Source organism: Thunnus albacares, chromosome 18 (assembly GCF_914725855.1).
Source record: "Thunnus albacares chromosome 18, fThuAlb1.1, whole genome shotgun sequence".
Taxonomy (NCBI): Eukaryota; Metazoa; Chordata; class Actinopteri; order Scombriformes; family Scombridae; genus Thunnus; species Thunnus albacares.
The window spans coordinates 27997273-28022425 of record NC_058123.1 but is presented as its reverse complement, the minus strand read 5'-3'; the positions used below and the strand labels follow the sequence as shown (position 1 = coordinate 28022425).

Here is a 25153-nt window from a genome sequence, read left to right as displayed (position 1 = left end):
CAGGTTTTCCTCACTGTAATTATTCCTCCTGTTCATTCCGACCATTAGAGGATCCCTTTATAATGCACTTACGATGTAAGTGATGACAAAATCCAGTCTTTAATCCATGCAAAAAATCTCTAAAGCTAATATGAGGCTTCAGCTGTCTGAGTTAGACAAGTCAAGTGAATATCTTCCAAAGTTACTGTCTTTTAGGACAAAATTCCCTCTTTGTGTCATTGTCACTCTACTGTAGCACAACAAGAAAACACAAAGAAGGAATTTTATACTAAGAAGTCTGAAACTTTGGAAGATATTCACTTGATTTGACTCATTTGGACAGCTGAAACTTCATATAACTTCAGATAAACTTTGGAATGTAAGTTTGCACAGAAGGAGGACTGTGGATTTTGTCCTCCATCACTTACATTGTAAGTGCATTATGAAGGGATCTTCTAATGGTCAGTATGAACAGGAGGAATGATTAGGATCGCATCTGTTTGGGATATTGTTTGATACAGTATTTGAGTATGAAAGCTCAGTCTTGACTGTTTCGGAACTGAATATATAAGAAAATAATCAAAGTTTGAAGGTCCACTTAATAGCTTTTCTGAGCTTTTAAATACATCTCACAGTCTTCATTCAGCAAATGGAAAAGCATGTAAATGGACATTTGAGCAGAGGTTTAATTCACTACCTTCATGAATCAGGTCATGATACTACAAAGGTGCTCCTCAGTTCAGGCTCAGGGGCCCTGTGTTGATGAATAGGGTCCCGTGTTTCTTACCTCTAATAAGCCATCAAGACTGCAATTATAAACGTTATCAGATCATTAATAAAGGATCACAAGCTACAAATGGATTTCGGTCCAGCTGCCTGCAGCCCTTTTCTAGAAGCTAAGTGGTCAAGGTCTTCTTCATGGATGAAGAAAGAAAAACAATGCAAGATACCAGTGTTTTTACCACTCCATCTTTATTGCTTATTCATATCTTTACACTAATGGCCTGGTACTATTTTGATCAGGAAAAAAAACTGGAATTCCATACTGTTTGGATCAAATGTTCTTCACTCAGTTTTGGATTACACTTATCAGCAGTTACAAAAGAAATCAGTAAGAGTGTCGACAGACTTCAGAAACATTATGAAATTAGTAGATGAAATTTGAAAACAGTTTGTGACACAGCAGTTCTCCTGAAGCAATATTTACCTTTAACTTGTTTTTTTTTTTTTTCAGCACATATAACTTTATAAATAATCAGGAACAGTCAACTCCCGACAGTAGCTACCTGTCACTGACATCCATGCGCTTTTTCAACTCTCAACATAATTTCTTCCAGAAAAGCATAAATTGAAACATTCAATGACTTCAAATGAAAGAGAATAAGTGGTGGATATTGTAGTAAAGATGTCCAACACTTTCTCTGGAGAGAATTGCACACGTAAACTACCACCCCCACTTAACTTAAAAACTCATGATGATTAACAGCTTTTTGTTTTGATCATATGTGAAATCGTGATAAATCCCCTTAATATCCACACATTTGAACTCTAGACAGAAACATGAAGTGAGTCTCTAATAAAGCTTTTCATTTCACATCAATTGCCTACGTGAATGTGAAAATAGCAATAGAAACAGAGCTGTACCAACGCAAGTACCAATGCAAGATTCCCATAAATCACACAAAGAAAAACTGTACATGAGAACAAGGAACGCAAGTCAGGGAGTAAACCCAACACGGAGCATCAACTGATATGATATAGCTTTAAAAAACAAACATCAGTTAGGCATCACTCATGAACAAAATAGTTAACTGTATTCATGTAGGAAACTGAGAGTGACACACTGTACAGAGGCTGATACTGGGAACCAGCTCCAGCTACACACACTGTGGTGCCAGTGTGCAACATGTTAGAAACCACTGTGCAATATATCTGACCTGGTTCATCTAAACCAACACATGTTAGAGTTTGAGGAGAAAAAACTTTTTTTCATGTTGATATGAAATCTAACTTGGTGATGCATGTTCCTTTACTGGCATCATTATGAAAAGTCCTGGGAATCCCTGGTGAAACTCAGGACTACAATTGCAATAATGCAATGTTATGAGGATTAAAGCAAGGTGGAAAGACAGCACCTAAACAAATAGCTGTATTCAAACACAGAGTACATCAATGGAACTGTGCGCTGCCGACAGAACTTCTAGACATGCAAGCGACATGCTTGTGGCTGGTGAGTGTGGAAAAATTAGAATGTTTTTGATCAATGTAAAAGTTAGCAATAACTCCTTTCTCAGTTCATGTGAGTGAACTCACACTAGATCAACTGACAACAATTTTAATAATTAATTGTAAGTTATTTATCAAGTAAAAAAAAAAAGCCAAACATTCTCTGGTTACAGCTTAAATGTGAGAATTTGCAGCATTTCTGTTATAATCAGTGTATATAGAATATTTTAGGGGTTTGGACTTTTGGTTGGACAACACAAAAAAATTGCAGGTCTTTGGGAATAGGTTTTTTTTTTCACTATTTTCTGACACTTTATAGACTTATCAATTAATCAGTTCGTTGAAAAAATAATCAATACATTAATCAATAATGGAAATAATTGTTGCATCCCTAACCAACACTCTGAAATGACAACTATAATATTGTGACAAACTGAATAAATATACAACTTTTTTACCCCTAAATCATTTTTCTGCTCACTATTGTTATAAGCGAGGAGATGTAAATAAGAAGTCTGCCTTATGTGAGTCATATTACAGTGACATTTTTCATGGGTGCATCATTTACTGTCCTGTGAATATGAGAATTCCTGCTGCGTACTATTTGTGGCCTTCTTTATATCCATCTCATTATGGTAAACAATGGAAGACATGTTGAGTCTGTTGTACTTCTGAACTGAACTAAAATGAGATGACCTGCACGGTTTATAATTAAAGTGTTAAAACATGTTTTTAAAAAGTGTAAAATTCGGTGTATTTCTATGCCTCACTGGTATGTTCCACTCTCTAAACTAAAGCTATTGTTCCCTATTCAGACAGCTACTGTTGAGATTTGTTTTGTTTTTTTTGTTCTGAATATAAGATATTGCCTTTGATATTTGGGACTAATGTGAATTCTGTTTGCAATGTTATGTCCTAATTCAACACTTCCAGTAAATGTATCAGTGTCATACAGTGAAAAATGCCTGTGGATTAATTTGTTACTTGGGGTCATGTTTAAGGTACCCTGTGGAATTTTTGTGCACTGTTTTTATGAATGCATTCTGTTTTGTTGGGCTTGCATGAAAGTGCATATATATACACAAGAGCACATGGACAGTGCTGTATATACATTGCAGTTTTACACAATTCCACTCATTGAAAGTTGGCGGCAGTAATGCGCCAAGAAACATAGCAACGTGCCAGCAAAGGCAAAGAAGAAGGCTGTGAGCTAACAAACATTTGCAGGTTGTTGTTTTTTTTTAAAAAATTGGTTTTCAACATATTTATGAGGAAATGCATTCAAGATATCTGGTAAACCTCAAGCATACACACAATGTGTTTTGGTGAGAAACAGTTAATGTAAACATAAATGTGCTTTTTTTTTTTACAAGAGAACTCCACAGGGTACCTTATAACAGCAAATGGAGAGAATTAAGTCTTTGATTTGGGTTAAGAAAAAGGTCGAGTAAACTTAAGTCAAAAACAAATCGGTTTATGTGAGGGTGAGAGCTGTGATAGCTCAAGCTGAAATTTAACCTGCTGGCAAAATGTTCAGTAGAGTTGGGAATCAAACGTCTTCTCGTTTATTCCCGGTCAAAATCAACTCATCCTCTCCTCCTCTGTGATGACTGAATCTTATTTCTGAGAGCCAGACATTACTTCCTGAACAGATCATCCCATTTTCAACTTTAAACATGTGATTTTTTTTTCTCCCATTAGCTTTTCAGGAGAAAAGTGTTTGACTTAAGTGAAGCAGTTAGTTAGCAGCATGTTGACCAACCAGTAAAACTGATGAGTCATCAGGTATTGTTAAAGGACAATTGTTTTTTTTTCAACCTCTTCTTTTTTATTTCCTGGCATCATACTTGGCCACTGGGAGCAAGGTCGAGCTTGAGGACAAAACACTGGAGATGATTTGAGATGCTGCCTGTAGTGTTACATGTTCATAACATGTATGTATGTTGAACTATATAGTCACGACAAAGCGGTCATCTACAGTGTGAAATCCTGTCTAAAGAGACCGCCAAATCTCTGCTTTGATGACAACTCACCATTTGGTTGATGCAGAGAGATAACAGCAGTAATCTGACCATTGTGAGTTGTGTTGGGCCCACCACCATCTAGTATCAATGAGGTACTGAGTGAGCAGAAACAAAAGGCCACAAACATGTAAAATTAAAAGCTCATCAGCACTTTTTTTGCCAAAAGTGTACGGACACCTGAACATTCCAACCATAAATGATTGTTGACATGTTTTGAAACTATGGGCTGCTCTAACATCTGCCAGTCTTCTGGTTTCAGACTTTTCACCAGATGTTGGAACCTGGCTGCAGGGATTTGCTCCCATTCAGCCACAAGAGCGTTAGTGAGGTCCAACAGAAAGGTCGAGTGATGATGTCGGTTGAATAGCTTCGGAAACCTCCTACTCACAACCTTTCCAACGTTGGATCGGGGAGACTGTGTGTTGCCATTTCAATAACAATCCGACATTCACACCCACTTCACGCTGTGATTGGCCAGCTGTGTGGAGCTGTTTTTATTCTTTACACAATATAATTCTGCCCCTGTTCAAAATCCTGTGAAAAACTGAGTGCACCACACCATGAAGACATTGAGGAAATGTGTGCCCTGTTTAAATGATATCTCCCTCCTCTCTATGATGTCTAACTTTTCACTCTGCCTTCGAGTGTTCTGAACTATAAGCACTGCATGCAAACTAGTCCTGATTGAGCATAAAATGATCCTAAAGGTCTGGCTCACAGTCCGCATTCCTGTTCACCACGAAGGGTGGGGTTACGGTCAAGGCTATGTCATGTTCTTCCATGCCAAACTGGGAAAAAAAAAAAAAAAATTCTATAAATACTTGGCTTTGCGCATGGTGGCCTGTGGTGTCCGCATACTTTTGGCCACATAGTGTATCTGCTTTAGGTGCTCTGACCTCACTGATAGTTGAAGCTCGCTAATGCTTCCGGTAAGAATAATGAACAGAATGAGGTTAAAATGCCAGATAATAAAAAGAGAACAGAGGTTGAACTACATCTAAATTATCCGTTAAAAGAGTATCCAGGATTGCTAGACTACATTTGAATGATTGGGTATTCTGTATATAGTTTCTTAGCACTGACCACACGTCAGTCAAATCTAAACAAATTTAAATACGGAGTAAAGTCATGAGTGTTTACAGTTATATTATAAAACATACACACAGTAAAAGGATGAGACAAAACAGAGAATATTTACATATATAACAAAGAAGTCCATCTGGGAAGACTTCTCTCCCGACATCAGTATGATGCTTCTCTGCAGCCTACACGCATGATGGCTAATTTTCACTGTACACGTGTCCACAGTTCAGTGGCCTCCACAAGCATGAGCGACTGTGAGAGAGCAGGGTGAGAGCTGCCACCTCTGCAGGCGGTGCAGCACACTGCATGGCCTTTTAGCCTTTCGTTCAATGTCACACAGTTTACGGTAGTGAGCTGCGGAGGGCTTTTGTGTCCTTCCGCTGAGAATCATGTGTCACTCCAACTGTTTTGTTCTGTCGTTAAATCTTTGACACACACACGCACACACACACACGCACACGCACACACACACATACACGCGCACACACACACACACACTTAGAGATAACAATCACCCACCCCCACAAACCCATCCCCAACAGAAGAGATGCTTATGTGCAGCAAAGGTGAGCACCCTCACAAAAAAACACCATGCACCACATCTTAACTCCTATGTGTCATATATTAAGTTTTTGTCCAAACTGCTGTGAAGAGGGTCAGAGACACGGTTCTGCTCTACAAAATAATAATAATAATAATAATGATAAGAAGAAGAAGAATGCACACATTGACCCTTGTGGTGATGACAGTAGGAGGGGGCCTTAGGTTGGTTTGCTTGATGTTTGCAGGGAACCAGGGCTCCTGTGGTTCAACCTCTTTGTCCATAGTTTACCTCCTGTCCATGATTTGTTTCCATGGGGTCTTCTTTGAAGTTTTCACACTGCTCCATTACTTTCCTGAAAGATACAAATATTTTATAGGTGAGCTACATGTTGGCTTCTGTCCAAGAGCTTCTTAGGACATTTTCATACCTGCACTTTTAAGTCCGGTTGAATCGGACTCTAGTTTGTTTGGTGCGATTCGCTCGGATAGGTCTGAGCACAGTAATCGCACTTGGATGCAGACCAAAATAAACTCTAACAAGACCCTTTAGAGGAGGTGGTCTCAGTCCGGTCCCAAACAACTCTGGAGCGGTTTGAACTGAACCGAGGGGAAATCTCTCCAAGTTTACCAACTCATCCACTGATTTGGACCAGAGCAAACCAACTATAGGTTTGAAAACACCCTTAGACAGTCACTGCAATGATTTCACTGTCAAATGATGCAATCCACTTGATAATCTACAAATGCTATTTAGGGTGCTTTCACACCTAACCTGTTTGATGTGATTGAAACTAACACTGGTTCAGTTTGTGTAGGCTGGTGTGAGAGCTACCAGTTTCACTCTGGTGAGGAGCAAAAAAGTGGACTGAGATTGTCTGAAAAGGTGGGTGTTGGTCTGCTTTCAGCCAAACTCTTGATGTGGTTTGTTTGTGGTGCGAAGGAAAAGCAGACCAACTACAGAGTTTTGTAATAGGGGACCTAATTGTAGTCTGAATTCAAAAGCTAAACTATTACCATTAAAACCATCTCAAAGCGCCTCTACTAAAGCAAGAAAAAATGATACCATTTTTAAGAAATATAATATTTAGCTTCTTAAGCTTTATTTTTTGATGATTTGGCTCGTTCTTGTAAACGTCGCTACTGGCTAAGACAACAGAAACCAGTAAACTAGTATTTCTCGCTGCTGTGGAATTGATCTTGTCAAACAGAGCCTTCCTGTAAGCTGCAGACAACACTAACGAGCACAAAGAGAGTACATAATGATGATAATGAAGTGGTTCTTTCAAGCACAGCTTATAAAATGTCAGTTTTACCTGGCCATGTCCTTGGTCTCTGGCTGTGAGCTGTCCAGTTCCAAAACTTTCTCCAGAAGGCTTATTCCTCCTTCTTTTATCAGCAGAGGACAATACTTGCTTGCTGCAGAAAGAAAATCAATATACTTACAAAGCTTGTGAGAATTATTAATGTGCATTATTGTATGCAGGACAGCAGTACAGAGAGGCTGTGTATGTAACTGAATATAAGTGGAAAATGAAGTCATATTTTTATAATTATGAGTTACACAATACAAGTATGTGCCAGTATGTTAATCTAGTGTACAAGTTTGAATATGTGTACTATAAGGTCGCTGTAAGTGAAGAACAAGCTGAAACATTCCAGTGTTTCAGTGTTGACGGTTCAGGAACATTTAAGATGGTGTCAACACTCAATGTTGTGCCTGGTTTGAAGCCCTCCAGATACTCACGGTAAACTGACACCAGGTTGTAGAGAGCCCATGTGGCCCAGTGCTGACTGACAGGTGAGATGCTCTGAGGCAGCAGTCGCAAGATGGGCTCGAATGACCTGACAGAACAAACTCAGTTTAAAAATTCAAACAGACTATGGCTTCGATGTATAACTCAGTTCTGTCTCTAGCGTATTTTCTTTTCATTCATCGTTACATGAAATGATCTATTTATCTACAAACAGTCGGCAAATGGATCTTTTTAATTTCACAGTGACCAGTGTTACCATTGAATTTTCAATTATTTCATCCATTTACTGCAATATTTTATGGCATATTTATATAAAATATTTTGTTGTTTCATTATAAAATACATTATGAACAACAATAGATTCTGATATGGCATTAATAGAGGAATAGTAAGCAGATTTTCACCTGTAGTTGATGTTGCGGCGTGAGCTGACGTCCCAGCTCTGGATGGCGTCCCACATCTTGTCCATCACTGTGTCTCTTCGTGGCTCTTCCATCGACCAAACCTCCGGCCCGTCAAACATGATGTGTGAAAGCACGCCACATGCGTTGTATGACACCTCGATCCCGTCTGCCTTACTGTCCAGCAGGTTACTGTCAAAGAGTGAGAGGAAAAAGATCATCTCAATCTCAAAACCAATACAGGGTTTATGCAGTTTATCAGTATCTTCTGGTAAGGGCATTGATGTGACAATTGTAGTGCAATGATCATACTTTTTCTTCCGTGTGTAGCCTGTGAATTCTGCAGCCTGTTGTCATGGAGTCATTGCTACGGTACAGTATGTAACAGCATGTGTTATTCACTTGGGGGTTTACCAGCTAGACCTGACTTTGTTTTAAGTCTAGACTGCAGAGTCTGCAGGCAAAGTAAAATTATACATTTTGCTGTTGTTTTAAAGCAATAGTTCCACATTTTGGAAAGATGGAAAAATTGCATAGAGTTAAATGAGAGAATGGATACCACTCTCCATCTGTCCAGTAAATACACAACTAGCTACAAGCGGTTGCTACAACTAGCTGCCTGTTAGCTAAGCTGCATGTATTAACTGATTCTGTCCCAAAATAACAACATCCATCTACCAGCACTAATTAACATGTTAGAACTGTCAGTTTTATGAGGGGTCATGTGCCAGACTATTTCTTGGTCGGAAACAGTAACTTCTTAGAGTCTTGTTGTCAGGAGGTTGCCAGGCAACCACCTTAAGACTTCAGGAAGTTACTGCTTCCAGCCAAGAAATCTGTAACATTTGGACAGAACTTGGCTAGCTTTTTCCTCCTGTTTCCAGTCTTTGAGCTAAACTAAGCAAAGCTAAGCAGCTGCTAGCTGTAGCTTTATTATGTACTGTACAGATATGAGAGTGGTATCAATCTTCTTATTTACCTCTCTGCAGGAGGATAAGTGTATTTCCCAAAAAGTCAAACTATTGCTTTGATTAGTCTGAGCAGTGAATGCATGTTACATTTAAGGCAACTAGACTGAAGTTGGTGGTGACACATAAAGACTCTCTGTTCTATACAGATAAATGATTGACAGCTATTTGCTATTTTGCAAATTAATTCAAGCTGTGTCAAAGTGTTTGGTTGGAGTTATGACAGCCTGTTTGTAGATAATCAAATTAAGAGCTCATGATCCTCTATGAGCTGTGTGTCAAACAGCAGGTGATGTGAATATCCAACTTGTACTGCAAAGACAATGTAATGAGCAAACTCCTTATGGGTGGTTAATTTGTTATTACTGACAGGTGCACTGGAAGAATCAATCAGTTACCGGTTGAACCTCAACTGCGACACAAACACAAAAAGTGTTAACAGCGAGTGCTTTAACAGCTCTGTCAATGCTAGAATCACTTTACACAGCTCTCTTACCTGAATACAGTAATGAACTGTGGGGTGAGCAGCTGTGGCCTCAGAGCTTTGACCTCAGCAACATTTCCCAAAAGCCCCAGCATGTTGCGGTGCAGCTCCTGCTTGTCTGGAAACTCCTGGAGTAAGATGATGCAAAGAGAGTAGAGCTTATTTTACTATACAGTGGAAATACTAACAGACTACTGACTTAATAGTCCAAAATCACGATATTTCATCTGGTACACACTACAACATTTTTTCCTCACATGTATAGAACAAGTAATGGCAGCAGTTAAGTGAATGTATGTGTTTCAGAGTAGACTGGGACAGTAAACTGACCTGTAGACACTCCAGAAACAGACTCATTCCCCGACAGTTGAGGAACATCTGACAGTTGTCGGGCGTCTCATCAGTGATGTTCCACAGAGCGCTCCAGGAAAACTCCATCACCTGGTCACACTGAGGGGAAACAAACACACAGTGCAAGAATCCCCTTAGACAGATATATAGTGGAAGCATGCTCATTTTATGACCGTTCCATTCATAATAGACATGGCATAATATTCTACCGAATAACGTGCTCCACAGAGTCCGGCTAAAACCGAAACTATCAAAGAAGTTAAGACTCACCATTCTGTCCTGTAGCTTCTTCTGAATTAAATTCAACATGGTCTGTGAATAGGTGGGGGGAAAAAAAAAATCACATATTAAAATGATGAAAACTTTCAACATAGTCAGCAGCTGCCAGCTGTCTGTGGGGGATTTCAGACTGACAGTAAACTAGAGCAAAAACTAGACAAAGGATTGTGTTGGTGTGGGTGTGTTGTTACAGGAATCCAGTTGGAAGGTTTATTAAGTAAGACACTGCTCATCAGTTTATACTCTTTTGAGAACCACAGTAGAAATTGTCTCCCCCATCCCATTCTTGTGAGGTCAACAGTGAGTCAAAAATGCTACGTGGTCTTCTAACTGGTATGTTAGAGCAGAGTCAGGAGAAACATTTTTGCTGGATTATTCTGTGTTGTTCTGTGCCAGTTTGCCTGATATCACATCCGGCTTTATGACCGGTCTGTATGTATGAGGCAGGGCTGTCACGATTTCAATTCTAAATAGAAAATCCATCGAAATGAGTGTTTGATTTGGACCTTCAAAATCAAAAGCAGGAGCATTTTTGCAGATGAGGGAAACTCAAGCTGTTGTTGTACCCTTCTGCCATCTAGTGGTTCTTCTTTTTGGTTTTTGTGTTTAACAGTTTGTTCTCAATTTAGAGGTGAAATAAGTTATTTTTATTACATTTTAAATACTTATTTAAATTTGACCATATGGCATTAGTGTGGTACATCCCCCAAAAATATGGCAGTTATATCTCATTTGATACCATGTAGCGTATCCTTTTAAAGAAGAATTTGAAAGTGTAAATGACAGTTGTCAGGGCGTAAAACCAATGATCTGTTGATCTTTACAAATTAAGACTCAATAGTCTAACAATGGCATAGCTGTCAGTGCTGAAAAAAAAAAGTTTTAATCAAAAATAAAATCGAATCGTGACCTTAAAATCGGAAGTCAAATTGAATCGTGGATTTGGAAAATCGTGACACCCCTAGTATGAAAACAGTATGTCCCAATGAACCAATTTATATTGCAACCTGCACCAGGAGTTAAGCCCTCTTGCCATCAGTAATCAGCTGCCACAAAGGTTTCTGCCTGTTTACATTACAGATAAATACCATTATTCTTGCTCATCAGTACTTTAATGCCCATTTTTATTCAGATGATACACTTCTATGTAGTCCTGGCTCCACTCCAACTCAGGCTCTTGTCTCTGACTATCCTGCCATCAAAGCTTTCACTGTCAAATCACGTTTGAGTCATAAAAATATTTCGTCTTGACAGCTGACTTTCATTTAAGATTCCTAATTAACATTTGTCCAAAAAAAATTCAAGTACTTCTATAAAACTGACTTGAAAAAACTACACTTGATTACAGAGACATTCTGTACAGTCATGCTGCTCCATCATCACTGCAGCAACTAAACCCTGTTTATTACATCACTACTCTCTGTATCACAGAGTTGGATTACTGAGGGAATAATCATCTCATGATATTCATCTATATTAGCTCTACTGTTAAAGCTTACAAAGTACCTCACATTCTCTCAGTCATTTTAAGGACTAGTGTTTAAGATTTAGGGGGATCTATTGGCAGAAATGGAATATAATACTGATAAGTATGTTTTAATTACTGTATAATCACCTGAAAAAATAACGATTGCTTTCGTTACCTTTGAATGAGCCCTTTATATCTAGCCTGCATAGTTAGCAGGTCTTCTTCCACAGAGCCTGCCATGTTGCACTGCCATGTTTCTACAGTAGCCCCGAATGGACAAACCAAACATTAGCCCTTTTACGCAGCCTGTTCAAGGCGGGAATGCTGCGCCTTTATTCTGCCTCGCTGTTCTGTATAAAGGTATGGACACGGAGTAGAGGGGCAGAGTTGCTCCACCAATAAACCAGCTATGGGGGTAGTCACAGAGCCGGATAGACATCTATGTAAAAGGGACAACCAGCATAGCGGGACAGGGAGCTGATGCTGTTGTGTTACACGCCACACCTTTGAATCCGGCATGCTATGTAAAAGCAAACACAGGGGCGGCAGTATGCCGGCTTTGTTTGGTTCAGTGTAAAAAAGCGAAGGTGACTTAATGATGGCTCTTCTTTACAGCTATAATGCGGGATCTCTGTTTCAAAGAGCCTACTGGCCCTAAAGAGGTCCTTTACCGTTTTTCACAAGTTTCATGGCCACCGTAGTTTCTCTTACACACTTAGAAGGGGAGGATGAGGGGAAGGGTATTCAGTCGGTTGCAATCTGCAACCTCACCACTAGAGGTCACTAAATTCTACACACCGATCCTTCCGATCTTGAAACTACAGCACACAATCCAATAACTACTTAACCTTAGATATCCCATACTGTTTGTCTATATACACTAGATTTCATTCCCATTGGAAATTTTACAATATATTGTCTCTTGCAATTGCTTTCATTATAGTCATCAAAATGATAGAATACTACAGAACCCCAACAAAGAGACACAACTGACAGCTGCAATAACTACAATACAGTCATCACACTGTGGTGCCTGTGTCCCGTCCCCCCCCCCCCCCCTTACACCAAGGTTTCCCCTGGATGCTCTGCTTCTCTGCCACCCCAAAAATAAGCATGTTAGAAATTAGGAATACTCCTGCCTTTGCCCTTGACCAAGTAACTGACCTGATGACTGGAGTGGATCCCTGGGCTCTGTATTGTATTGTGACTGCCCATTGGTCCTAAATAGTTAGGAGGGGTCAAATGCCACAGGGATTTATAAAATCTAACTAAATAAGCTTTAACTTGACATGTTTTTTTTTCCAAAAGTACCAGTCAATATCAACAGCACAACTGATACCTCACAATTTTGATACTTGATCTCAGAGAACAGCAATTTTTTTTATGGACAACTGTCAAGAATATGAGTAGCTTCAAAAGAGGAAAGTTTATCTTGATGTTACCTTGACAAATCCCATCTTTCCCACAGCTTCCTTGTGATGGTTGTCCACCTGGCAGACCAAAGCATTGCAGAGGTGCACAGCGATTCTCTGGATGGACTCCTCCTGCCTGGCCGGCTCCAGGATTTTCAGCAGCAGCTGGTTGACGCGACTGTACTGGAACTCCAGCTCCTCTGGAATACTGAAGTTACACAGAGTCAAGCAGCAGTTCCTCTGGACCTGGTGGAGGGAGACATATAGAGGAAGGTTCAAGACCCAAAGTGGAAACTCTCATGTACTTCACATATGCCTGATCTGATCATAATTAGATGATTTTTTTTGTGGTCTCAGCCGCTGGAATACCTTGCCAGATTGTATTAGATGTGCTCCAACATTAAACTGTTAAAACCTTCCTGGTCTCCTGTGCATTTGATTACTTTTCTTTTATTGTGTTTAACGTTTATCGGATTGTTCTAACTGTTTGTTTCCATGGTGTGTATGTGTACATGTCTTGCCTTAATAACCTTTGATTTGGCAACATATAGTCATACCTACAGTATATAATATGCTAATCATGTTTTCTTTAGATTTCAATATTAAGAGCTTTACTAAGGAGAACGCTCTTTCCTCACGTTGATACACAGGTTTGACACTGGCATATTGTTCTGTTTCTCTTGTCAGACACCTGGATGAGTATTAAATAGTTTTGATAAATGCTTCCTCTTAACCAACACAGTGTTTACACAGGAGGTGAGGCGTAAGCAGTAAGTGGAACATTAGCAGAGCAGCAGCTTCACTCCTCCATCGTTCTCTACATGAGGTGTTTCAGGCGCATTTTGGCAGCGCTCAGAGCCCAACACACAGTCCACTGTAGTTATGCGAGAGGAAAATAGATTTGAAGTGTGAAAATATGCTTTAGGTCGCAGTTACACTTGTAAACCACGAATGAAAGACAAGTCGATACGCTGCCTGTGTAGACAGCTGAATTGATTAAAATAGAAGGCGCGTATCTGTTCCGTCAGATGTTTGTGAGACTGACGGCTGAAAAACACAGCTGAAGCGCTTTCTGTATAGACATCATGTTAACCGGGGATGAGTGTTATGCTTGGGCTGCTGCTTTTAGAGCCTCTATAAAAATCTTATGCTAACCACAAAGACGCATTTATGTCATTGGAAACACTTGTGTTGTGTGATCAAGTAATCATGTTTCTTTCAAATGTTAAATGTGATCAGCACTGCAAATGCAAAATAGCAAATAAACTGTAAGCTTTATCAGATATGGTGATGGGGCCACAGACACACAGACTTACAGTGACCTCCTGGTACTGCTCCATTCCATTGAGTACCACTTCAATGACTTCTCGGCGCAACCGCACGCTCTGATCACTGCGGTACTCTGTGTTGGTCAGGTAGAAAAGAGCGGCGCTGCCTGTCACCTGGATGCTCTTATCGTATTTATGGCATTTCAATGCTGCTATGACAAGCTGAAACAAGTACAGAACATGTACAGGAGAGGTATGAGAATGTGATGCAGGCATAAAATGCACAATCATGGCAAAATGGAAAAAAACGTCAGCGGTGCTCATCTTACTTGTAAAGCTCGGAGCAGCTGGCTGCAGTGTTGTATCCTGGCGATGTCAAACAGCTGATTGATGGCTCTGTGTGCCAGCTCAGGACGAAACTCTGTGTAAGTCTCAATGGCATTTAGGACCTGGTCTTCATTCTTTGATCCAGTCACCTAAAAAAAACAACAAAAGCTGTAAATGAGGATTATCAATGTGCACACGTCACCTGTTTAAAGAATGAAGTTTTAAATCTCTTGATTGCTTTTACCAGTTTACATTGTACTGTTTACTCAACAAGGAATAACCTGTTGTATGTTGTGACAGATCACCATCATCTGCATGGACTAACGTAAAATGGAAGAACCGGTCATTTCTTTTATCACATAAAAGGTTGAGTTAACCAAAGTAAAGGTGGTATCAATCTTCTCTTCAGGTTGTCATCTTGAGCAGTTCCTTCTGAGATTTTTTTTAAAGACATTAGAAAAGAAAACAACATTTTCTTCTGAGATTTCCTCAATTCTCATCTTGAGATGCCTTTAGCAGTTTAGACTCCCAGGTTGGGAACCACTGTTCTACAATTTTGAGTTTAACACTTGTATATGTTCTTTCAAGCTGGGAACGGACCACACAAAAAGGTAAACCTATGTCACCGGTCAACCTCTGCAACAACAGAAATAGGCGTCCATCGATAAACTATTTCTTTCTTGTGTATGCTGAAAATATTTTTGCACAAAAACATGATAACACTTTTTTTTAAAAGCACAATTTTGGTGAAAGAGTGGTGGACAGCGCTGGAAACATGGACTCTAAACTCCTCAAACAGAGACTGCAGAGTTTATCAGAGATGAATGAACTTTGTAAGAATGAAGTAACGCTCCTGGATGACCTGACCTTGAAAACAATACACTCTAACTATTGGCAATGAACTTTTTAGCTGATGGGTGTTGAAGTTATACCATTGGTTGGCTGGCTGCGTTGGAGTTTCCCCATTAGCCATTGTTCTTTCAAAATGAATCGGCACTAACTGTTTTCTATTACGTCATCATGGGCCATTTACAGCGCTTCCATTCACAGCACTATTCACAGGGGACTAGTATTACCTTGGGACCTCATGTGATATATAGGTTTTGACAAGGTCTTGTTCTCAGTTTCCTTCACATTAACAACTTGTTCTTAAAATGATCATGTTGCCCAACTCACACCTGTGACACTGAAGTTGAAACATGTTAATGAAACCGTGTTAATAATGACTGGAAACATCTGGATCAGGAAGCAAATAATCAGAACACTTAAATATCACACAGCATATGATTTTATCTGTCAACAGCAGCTCGCCCTGACGAGAATGGACTAAGTCCTTTCAGTTGTGATGCACAAAATCACCATTATCAGCCCCAAAACTGTAATGTGTGTGTGTGTGTGTGTGTTAAGTCACCTTATAAGCAGGGATGTGTGTCACATTACAAAGGGTTGTGTCGTATAAGCCCAGAAACTGCAGGGGCCTCTTCAGCTCTTGGAAAGGGTAGATACTGCTCTTGCACGGCTCAATGCTGAATAAGAGAGAAACCTGGATTGTTCAGAAATTCTCATACGGTGTCTGAATCTTTTCTTATATCCACTGTAAGCTCTGCGAACTCACCTTGGCCGACCCATAGCTTCTTCAAAGTGTGGAACTGTGCAGTTGTCGAGCATGATGTGACCTGAGATGTCCAGTGATACCAGGTTGACCAGACACTGGACAATGGCCGTCAGGATTTTCCTGTTCATCTTGGACTTAGAGGTCCGTCTGCTCTCCCGCGAGATGTCAAGATGCCTGAGGAGTACAGGGTTTTATCTTTTTAAATGTATGAGTGGGCATGTAAAGGGAACTACAGATGAATTTGGATATTGAGAAGAATAAGAATTCACTTTTGTCAGTTATAAACACTGATTCACAGTCGGTCGCTCAAGGATAACATAAATAGATTACATTAGATATTGCAGAACCATGGTAACATATTTATCTGCATTCGGTTCTCTATCTGTACACCACTGAAATGATAGATCTGACAAAGTTTTGTAATGCCTGATACAAGCTTTTCACCTCATTTACAACTGTATTGCATCTATTGTAACTGATACCAATGGATGCATCATTCAGAAATGAGAAATTCTTTCAGTTCCTTTATATGCTTAAATGAAGTGTCTAGAAGTTCACATTTCACTCAGTTTGTGTAATGTTAAGCCACATGTGACCGCACCAGATTCTTACAAATAAGCAAAAGAAGTGGAGAGAAGACATTCGCATTTTATGAGCCTGGGGTCATACAGAAAACTTATATTGTAATTGTTTACATTCTGGTATAGTCTGTGGTATCCTAGTCAGCTGATTTGTAGGGTGGTAATGGTTGGCGATAAAAGTAGCGAGCCCAGTAGCCCAAAGTCAAAAATCACAAATTTGCCTAAAAGTCAATGTTAATTAGTTAACTGAACAGATCTGCGTACAAAGCTCTGCGCATGCTAGTATATGTTACCTTTTAAAAAAAAGGGAACACAAACAAGTGGTAACACTGTGATTGCCTGTCAAGCTTAAAGGCTCATCATATCATTGTTTTCAGCTTGTCACCTTAAAAGTTCTGAATCTGATCCTTTAGCTCGTTCTGTCAAGTCTGTCAGTAACTTCAGCTCCAACAGAGCTGTCAGCTGTGTCATCAGGGATCATCAGTCAGATATTAAAACATTGTCAGACATGACATAGAAACTATGTAAACCACAAATACTGTAGTTAATTTTATAGAAAATATAATTTAAAAAGCAATCACAATATTGGGCAGAAAAATCGCAATTATATATTTTTCTCAAATCGTTCAGCCTCAGTAATGATGTATGTAATGTGCTTCATCCTATTCTCTACCTTGCGCAAACTCAAACTGTCAACTGTTTACTTTGATTGTCATCCTGACATTTATTCCCAACTGGTTTCATACATTGATCTGAGATGATGTTCTGATGACTTTTATGGTGCTAACAACTCAGAGAGGTTTAAAATGATCACCAGTCAGCAGAGGTGATGAAGCCTGTTGAAAGAGTCGTGAAATGAGTTCAACTGTACAACTTCAGTCCAGTGGACAATTTCATATTAACTTGGATGAATGAGATGAAGCTACACAGAACTTCATTTAAAATTTAGTTTTCAAACAACACCAACACCTTTGAGGTTTAGCACACCTGGGAAATGTCCAGTTAATTTGTGCAATGCTTTATGTATCAAAAGCATCCTGACAAAACGAGCCTACCTGAGATTGACAAGCTCCACCACAGTACTGACCAACTCCTCTGACAGGTCCACATTGTAGAGAACAAGAGATGCCAGTCTGTCTTTCCACTGGGTCAGAAAGGCTGTTCCCAGCAACTGTACATTAGACAGATCTAGTAAGGTGAGTGACTTCAGGGGTTTGAGCAGGGTCTCAGCATCCACCTCATCAGGTAGGCCACCCAGGTTGAGCAACCTGAGGCGGTTGAACCCCTGGAAGTTAAAGTCCGTCTCTAATGCCTGCTGAGAGACAGGGCTCTCCTCCTCCTCGTCCTCTGTATCTTCACCGCAGGCGAGCGGGGCACCACCTTTCCTGTAGAAGATCCGACTGCAGCCGAAGAGACAAAGAGAGACCAAAGTCTCACGGAAGCAGGTCAGTGTTTTCAAGCTGCGGGATGACAGACTGTTGCAGTAGGTGAGGTGGAGCTCAATCAGGTCCTGGCAGAACACAAAAAAAAATCAATATTTTAAGCCTTTTCAACACATGAAAATGTAGACAGACCAACCAGTAGGAGTCACAAGTGCTGCAAAGAAGATATGATCCCTCACTGGCTTCCCACACACCAACAGTGCTAACTGCATTCAAAAGGGTGTGGGGAGGAAGATATGGGGGCAGGTGGAGGAAGACTTCTTTTTTCTTTGCACCACAATGAATGTGCTACCTGAACTGACTTTATTAACAGTACCTTCAGTTTATTTACTCCAGTAAGATACAGTATGTTGTTGGGGTCATGTCTGCCTTCTAATTATTATCCTTCACTCATCACTGTTTCCATACTCACTGAATCATTAGACACATTAGATTGGATCATTTATTTTAGATGTCAATATTTCACTCTTATAGCATCTCTATCAAAACCAAGAATATGTGTTTTAGCAACCAAACATTGGTACGTTTCACCTTTCTCTAAAATATAAAGTTGTATAATGACTGATGTGCATTCAACAAGATGTCAGTGAATTTATTTCTGGAGGAAAATTAATCATAAAAGTCCAACTGAAACTAAATTGCATAATTTTTTTCTGCCACAGTATACATATCTGCTCTGTGAATCACTTGTCTTGTGTTTTCTTTTGAGAAAAAAAACATTCACTGAGGAAAAATGTAGTACTAACGTCAGTTGACAGGCTAGATAGCTAATTAAGAATAAAAAACTATTCACAATACATTTAAAATAACATTGACATTATTTTGACTGCAAAAAGAGGCAGTTAACTGTGATTTCTGTTGGACTTTTAGTAGCGGGACAGTAGGGGTTAGAGAGGTTTACCATCAACCAAGTTTTCTTGATCATCACATGACATAATTTCTCTAAGTGGTAATTAGTGGTAACAGAAACCAAACAGCCAACCCTCCAGTTCTTAGGTCTCAACAGTACCGTTGCAAGAAGAATCCTACATTACTGTGAGGTGAGGTGTCGGGTATCCTTCCTAACTGCTAAAGAAAATAAATAAAAGTTATGGGTTCAGGAAGGAACCCCAAGGCCTGTTTTGAAGATTGAACTGCCAATATTTGGATGGATTTCATCATAGAATATTTTACTCATAATCAAAGAAGAAAGGCACTGTACATTTAAATTGTTATGTTAAAAATGCACTTAATTTGTTTGCTACCTCACCAGGAGTTAGCAATATTAATTTAATCTCTGTGGATTTACAACAGAAACTGGTCTCAGTCCTGTTAAGCCTAGCAAACCAACTATAACTGCTGAGAAAATCCCCTATAACATAGAACAAAGAACTGATTTATGTCAGGTTCATACATGCACAAGAAGAGGTTAAGTTTCAAAAAGTGTTCCTCTTAAACCCAGTTAATGAGAAACATGAATGCAGACAATAAAACATTATATTTACTGGCTGAATTATTTTGATAAAAGGTGAATGTTCTGAAACTGTGCGTTATGATCATATGTTCATTGCTTTGTATAACTGTTTGCATGCATGCATAGCAAGTAAGGTAGGTCCAAACCGGGGAATTAGTAGTTATGTAAAAACATATAGACATTTACAACTGTTAAATCAATAACTTCTAAGGTTTATATAATATGATTGTTGTCTTGCAGTGGTGTCATTGTGTCTACGTCTCTATGATTAAGTTGGTAAGTAGAATGTTATCGTAACATTACGGGCTGATGACCAATGGTAGTAAGAAAAAATACATTTTCCTTTAAAAAGGTCCTGAAAACCTATTTTCTCAATCAGCTTCTTACTCTGTATGATGGGGTCCAACATGAGCACAAAGTTTTGATTATTTCAGATGATTGATTTCTGTATTTTTCTTTTTCTCACTGGTTTGAAGTGGTTTAGATTGGGAAAATGTGATGTCATATACTTCCATGCACCAATCAGAATTTAGCAATATTTCAATCAGAATCTTATTTCAATTGTTGAATTATTTGCTTGATGTTGCCAACATTGTCAATAAAATCTCCAGCCACACTCATACAGCCCTGATTAAGAGGAGTTTTGGAGTATATAACTCTTATAACTATAACTCTTAACAAATAATACCTACGGGTGTTTTTTTTTAATTCAATTGTTGCTTATTTATTAGTCATGACTAACGTTAAAGAACAAAAAATTCTTTTAAAAAGTGCAGATTCCACAGAGGTGAGCTGGAAAATGAAAGTGGTCTACTTAAGATACACTGAAAAACTGGTCTTTCTTCTACTAACTTGCGGCATCTCACCTGTTTTCTAATAGCCTCCAGGTCTCTGTCACGTACAAAGTCTTCTCTCAGCTGTACCCTGGTCAGCCTGGTGCTTCGAGGGTCTGAGAATAGTTGAAAGAAGCTCTCCTCTGGTTCAAAGTTACTGTCTGTGTGGACCAACTCCATGTATCTGTTTAAACAAAACAAAAAAAACAACAACAGTATGGAATCAAAAGCCCCTTTCAGACATGGAATCTCTAATGTAGTGGCACCCACAAGGCATTTTAACAGACTGTAATTTAAGAAATTAGGTAAACATTAACTTGATGTATCTTGTTACGTACGTGTTGACCAACTTGTCGCAGATTTCGCTGGGAAGGAAGATGTCTGAGCGCAGACAGAGTTTGTTGCTGACTCCCTGGTAGCACATGGTCTTCCTGAGGTTCCTCAGGCAGAAGACCGTTGCCAGAGTCATGAGGCTGTCAGGGTTGTCTCCTGCTTTGGCTGCCATGTTAGCCTCTTCTTCTCCGGCTCAGATCAAAGACAGGGCAGTGCAGGGGACCTTAGGAGATATGCATTGAAGAAAGTAAAGAGTTAAGTGCAATGTCTTTACAGAGGCTACTTCTAGTGGGAAACAGCAAAAAAGTTCCACTTGACATTCAGAGTCAAAGAATTCATATTTCCAAAGTGAGAACTGTCACTGTAATTATCAATGTAACAATAAGACAACATCAGTGTTTCAGATTAACTTGTCATTTTTAATATAAACTGATCCCTCACTGGCAGAGACAATGTGACAATGAAAAAATTAGAGTGTATGCACAGAATAACAGAATTTCAATCACATAAATCACATTCCATCCCAAAAAAGATGTGGAACAGCAAAGACATAAACTTGACATCACAGTTAACTTGTGTACAGTAAACTCTTAATGTAGTTTTCAGTGTCTAATAAATTAACTGGCAAACATTTTGCCGTCAAAGTGCCTTGCTGTCATCAGAAACAGAGCCTGTATTTACATTTTTGGCAACCTCTTTGCATGCATTGCACAGCTCTGCATATTTAGCCATGTTAGCTGTGTTGCCTGTGGCTACTGTTAGCAAATAATGTCGGCTACTTTGCAATTTGTTTCAACATTAATAACAAAATTGTTTTGTCTTAATAATATTACGCAGAAAGACTCCAGTTGCTAAGCTGTAGCTAGTAACATATCTTGCTCTATCTTTTGGTTGGTAAAACTAGTTTGTTAGCTGAGCACATATAGCAGTGAATCCTGAGAGACACAGCAGACTGTTACTAAGTTAGCAAGCGAGCTAGCTAGCGACACTGTAGAACTATTTACTTTAACAACACTAACGCTAGATAGCTACTGATAAACACACAGCACTTGTTAGTCTACTCACTCACAACAACCTAAAATACCAGAGAGCAGCACTTGTTATTCTAAGTAAAGCTTTAAGTTGCCGATACGGTATCACCAGTAAATTTCAGCGTCTACATTAGCTTGCGGCTAACGATGACTTTCCCTGCTATAATGTTAGCTGACTGAGCTGCTGGGGCTAGCGCAGGCTAACAGCTCTGTGTGGAGATACCGGCTGGGAGCAGCTGGTCAGCGGTGTGACAGAGCAGGCTCATCAGGCAGAGCTCTACCTGAGCTGTCGCCAAGGATCTGTGTCCTGATGATGGCGAGAAATTCAGTTATTATCACCAGTCTTCACTCATCTGATTTTCGTTTTCGCCCGATGTCAACAAACAAACTCCTCCTACTCCTACTTCTACTCCTCCTCCTTTGCTTTTTTTCCCCATCTCTTCCTCCTCCTCTTCTTACTTCTTCCTCCTCTTCTTCCTCCTCCTCTGTTTCGTTTTTCCTCTTCTTCCCCCTCCTTTGCTTTATCCCTTTTCTTCCTTTTCTTCCTCTTCTTCCTCCTCTTCTTCTTCTTCTTTCTCTACTTCTTCTGCTTCTTTTTTTTCTTCTTCTTCTTCTTCTTCTTCTTCTTCTTCTTCTTCCTCCTCCTCCTCCTCCTCTTCTTCTTCTTCTTCTTCTTTTTATTATTCTGTCATTTGTTTCACCAATAAATATTTCTTACTCATGTGTTATTAACTCATACATTTGTAGTAGTGATAGCATTAGTAAGTAGTATATAAAGCACCTTAAAACACTCAACTGCAATACTTTAGAGTGAATGTATGGAATATAAAGAGGGTCTGTTTTTTTCAGAATCTGTCCATACAAATGACTAGTTTCTTTGAAATATTTCTGTGTAATCAACCTTAATTAGAACATATATATATATATATATATATATATATATTTAAATATGAATATAAAGTAAATGAATAAAGCAAGTGAAATGTATATTGATTCTAGTTGTTCTCCCTTCTCCTTGTTGCCCTTTAATGCAAATAAACTGTAGTTTGCCAAAATGTTACATGTTTTATGCTGTATCATTAACTTTGGCCCTATTTGTCCAGGGCCACAGATTAACTGTGTGCAAATTAGGTTTGTTGTGATTTTTTTTTACAAATGTTACAAATTTGTACCACTAAAGTGCAATATCAGCTGGGCTCGGTCCTGCAGGTCCTGTCTTGTAAAGAGGCCATTTGTCAAATTCTGTCAAAACAGACCTGAGGCCCCCATTAGTCCAGCCACATCTGTGTCTTCTGCAGAGTTTTGCTTCCACTCAGTTTACAAGCACAGGATTCAGTGCAAAAACTTATTTAATTAGTTATAACCTTTATAGTCAAACTGAAAGGAAGAAATCAGCATACATTTCCTTTGTGTTTTACTTGTGTAGTTATTCAGTCAAAATTGTAATTACCAAAAAGAGTTTTATTTATTCTTCTTCAGTGACAGTTCCCCTACATAAGTGTTCTCCAATGAGCATGAAATCTTGGTTTCTGACTGATTGTCAGTATGTTGGGTTGACGTTATTGGCCACTGCTTAATCCTAAAAATACTCTACAAACCCTACAAAAAGTAACTTCCAGCAGGAATCTGTGCTAAGTTACCAAGCTAGGCTATAAGTTTCCTCTCTCCAAGTGAAACACAAACTTAACAACACAATGACTCCTCCCAAATGTTGAATATTGTAAAGGGGTTATGTTAGCTTGTTGAAAGAGGTGGGACAGAGGAGTCTTCTATCAACATCCGTAGGCTATACAGGGCCATGACCTGCTCAAGTCAGGAGTACACCACAGAAGTCACAGCATGTCTCCTAGCAACTGCTGCCATGGGAAACATCCAACCAGAGACTCCAAGCTAGATGCTGTTTTCTATATCAAATAACAGTTTTATTATCTTTTGAAAAACGTAAAAATAGGCCTATACACAACAGCTGCAGTATCACTACGGTTTATATTTTCATGTACTAAATGTGAGGAGAATTTAAATTTGACTTCGACTTTGGTGGCTTTGGTAGAGGGGCATATTTATAACTACTGTGTAGGCACACATAGTAGACCTCTCACTCACTGTACTGCAATAAGAGAAACATCAGACAGTCATATCACACATAGTGTAAGTGTATTCATCACTATGTGTTTTCAGGCAGCATGGTATGCAGCAGCACTGCAGCTGTCGAGGGGGGTAAAGTCTGCTCTGTGGCAACATAATGAACCAGATCATCAGTTACACAAGAGCTGTTTAGATAAGAGGCCAAGTCATTATTTATACCTGCAATGATGAATTAATGACAAAAAAACGGAATCGTGACAGCAAAGGAACATGGTATTGAAAGGCACAGAAGCCAGTTTATGTCAAGTCTTTTACAGGAAAGATGGAGTTATATAGAAATTCTTCTGCATGATTCAACTGAGCAACCTTGAGGTAGAAATGGCCCAGAAAAGAACATTTAGACAATTAAACATCATGTATTTTGAGTTGTTTTACTGCTCAGTTAAAGCCTCGTCAACTCAAAAATATATTTTGTTCTTGTTCCTTCAGTTGGATGTTTGAGTTTCACTGTGCAGAGTGATGTATGTGCAGAGTTTGACACTAGAAGGCTGTTTTCACATTCATCTGCTGAAAGAGGAAAGTTTCTCTGAGCTCACTGAAAATCTGATTTTTAGGGGTGGGGCTACGAGCATGATTTGTGACACCACAACTAGTTCGGAGCCAATCCTGGTCCGATATTCAACTTACACAAGTGTGATGTGGAAACTTGAAGCCTCTGGTGCACAAACACTGAGAATGGACTTTACAGTGAAGTACACATCTTGTATCCAGCAGTTAAACTTCTGAAATTAAATATATTTATTTATAGATTATGGAATTTTTAATGAGGGAGAGGGAGTAGATGTCCCTTAAAGGATTTCGATGTGGTAGTTATATGTTTGTTTGTTTGTTTGTTTGTTTGTTTGTTGGTCTGACTGACCACACTTAATGTCTCAAGAACTACTGTTCAAATTTCCAAAAAATTTGCCATCAATATTCATGGTCCGTAGTGGATGAATCTCTTGCTCTTTGCTCTTGCACCAACATCATGTTAAAATATCTATTTGTACATGAAATCTAATGGGGGGGATTGTTATTAAACTTACCCCTAACTCCACCCCAAGTACAAATTTGATATTTGAGTACTAGTAGCAAAATGATCTTGAAGGGGTCAACACATGGCACAGAGTGTAGGAGGAGCGAAGGGTTAAATAAACCCAGCAGCTGGTTAATC

General features: G+C 39.2%; 1 protein-coding gene across 4 annotated transcripts; it reads right to left on the bottom strand.

Annotated features, from left to right (window-relative positions):
* Positions 1-932: 932 nt before the first annotated feature.
* On the bottom strand, positions 933-22337 carry zer1 (zyg-11 related, cell cycle regulator). 4 transcript variants are annotated; one of them, XM_044332735.1, is made up of 16 exons: positions 22315-22337; positions 20830-21047; positions 20525-20675; positions 17819-18273; positions 16183-16356; positions 15979-16093; positions 14570-14716; positions 14289-14462; positions 13003-13218; positions 10084-10125; positions 9793-9912; positions 9475-9590; positions 8014-8202; positions 7600-7697; positions 7169-7271; positions 933-6208 (listed from the first exon to the last, which is right to left on the bottom strand). In XM_044332735.1, exons 2-16 carry the CDS (start codon positions 20994-20996, stop codon positions 6121-6123), a joined length of 2355 nt encoding a protein of 784 aa, XP_044188670.1. In that variant the 5' UTR covers positions 20997-21047; positions 22315-22337; the 3' UTR covers positions 933-6120. The 4 variants fall into 4 exon arrangements, with proteins under 4 accessions (XP_044188670.1, XP_044188668.1, XP_044188666.1 ...); XM_044332733.1 differs by lacking the exon at positions 22315-22337 and adding an exon at positions 22079-22293; XM_044332731.1 differs by lacking the exon at positions 22315-22337 and adding an exon at positions 22137-22293.
* Positions 22338-25153: the final 2816 nt, after the last annotated feature.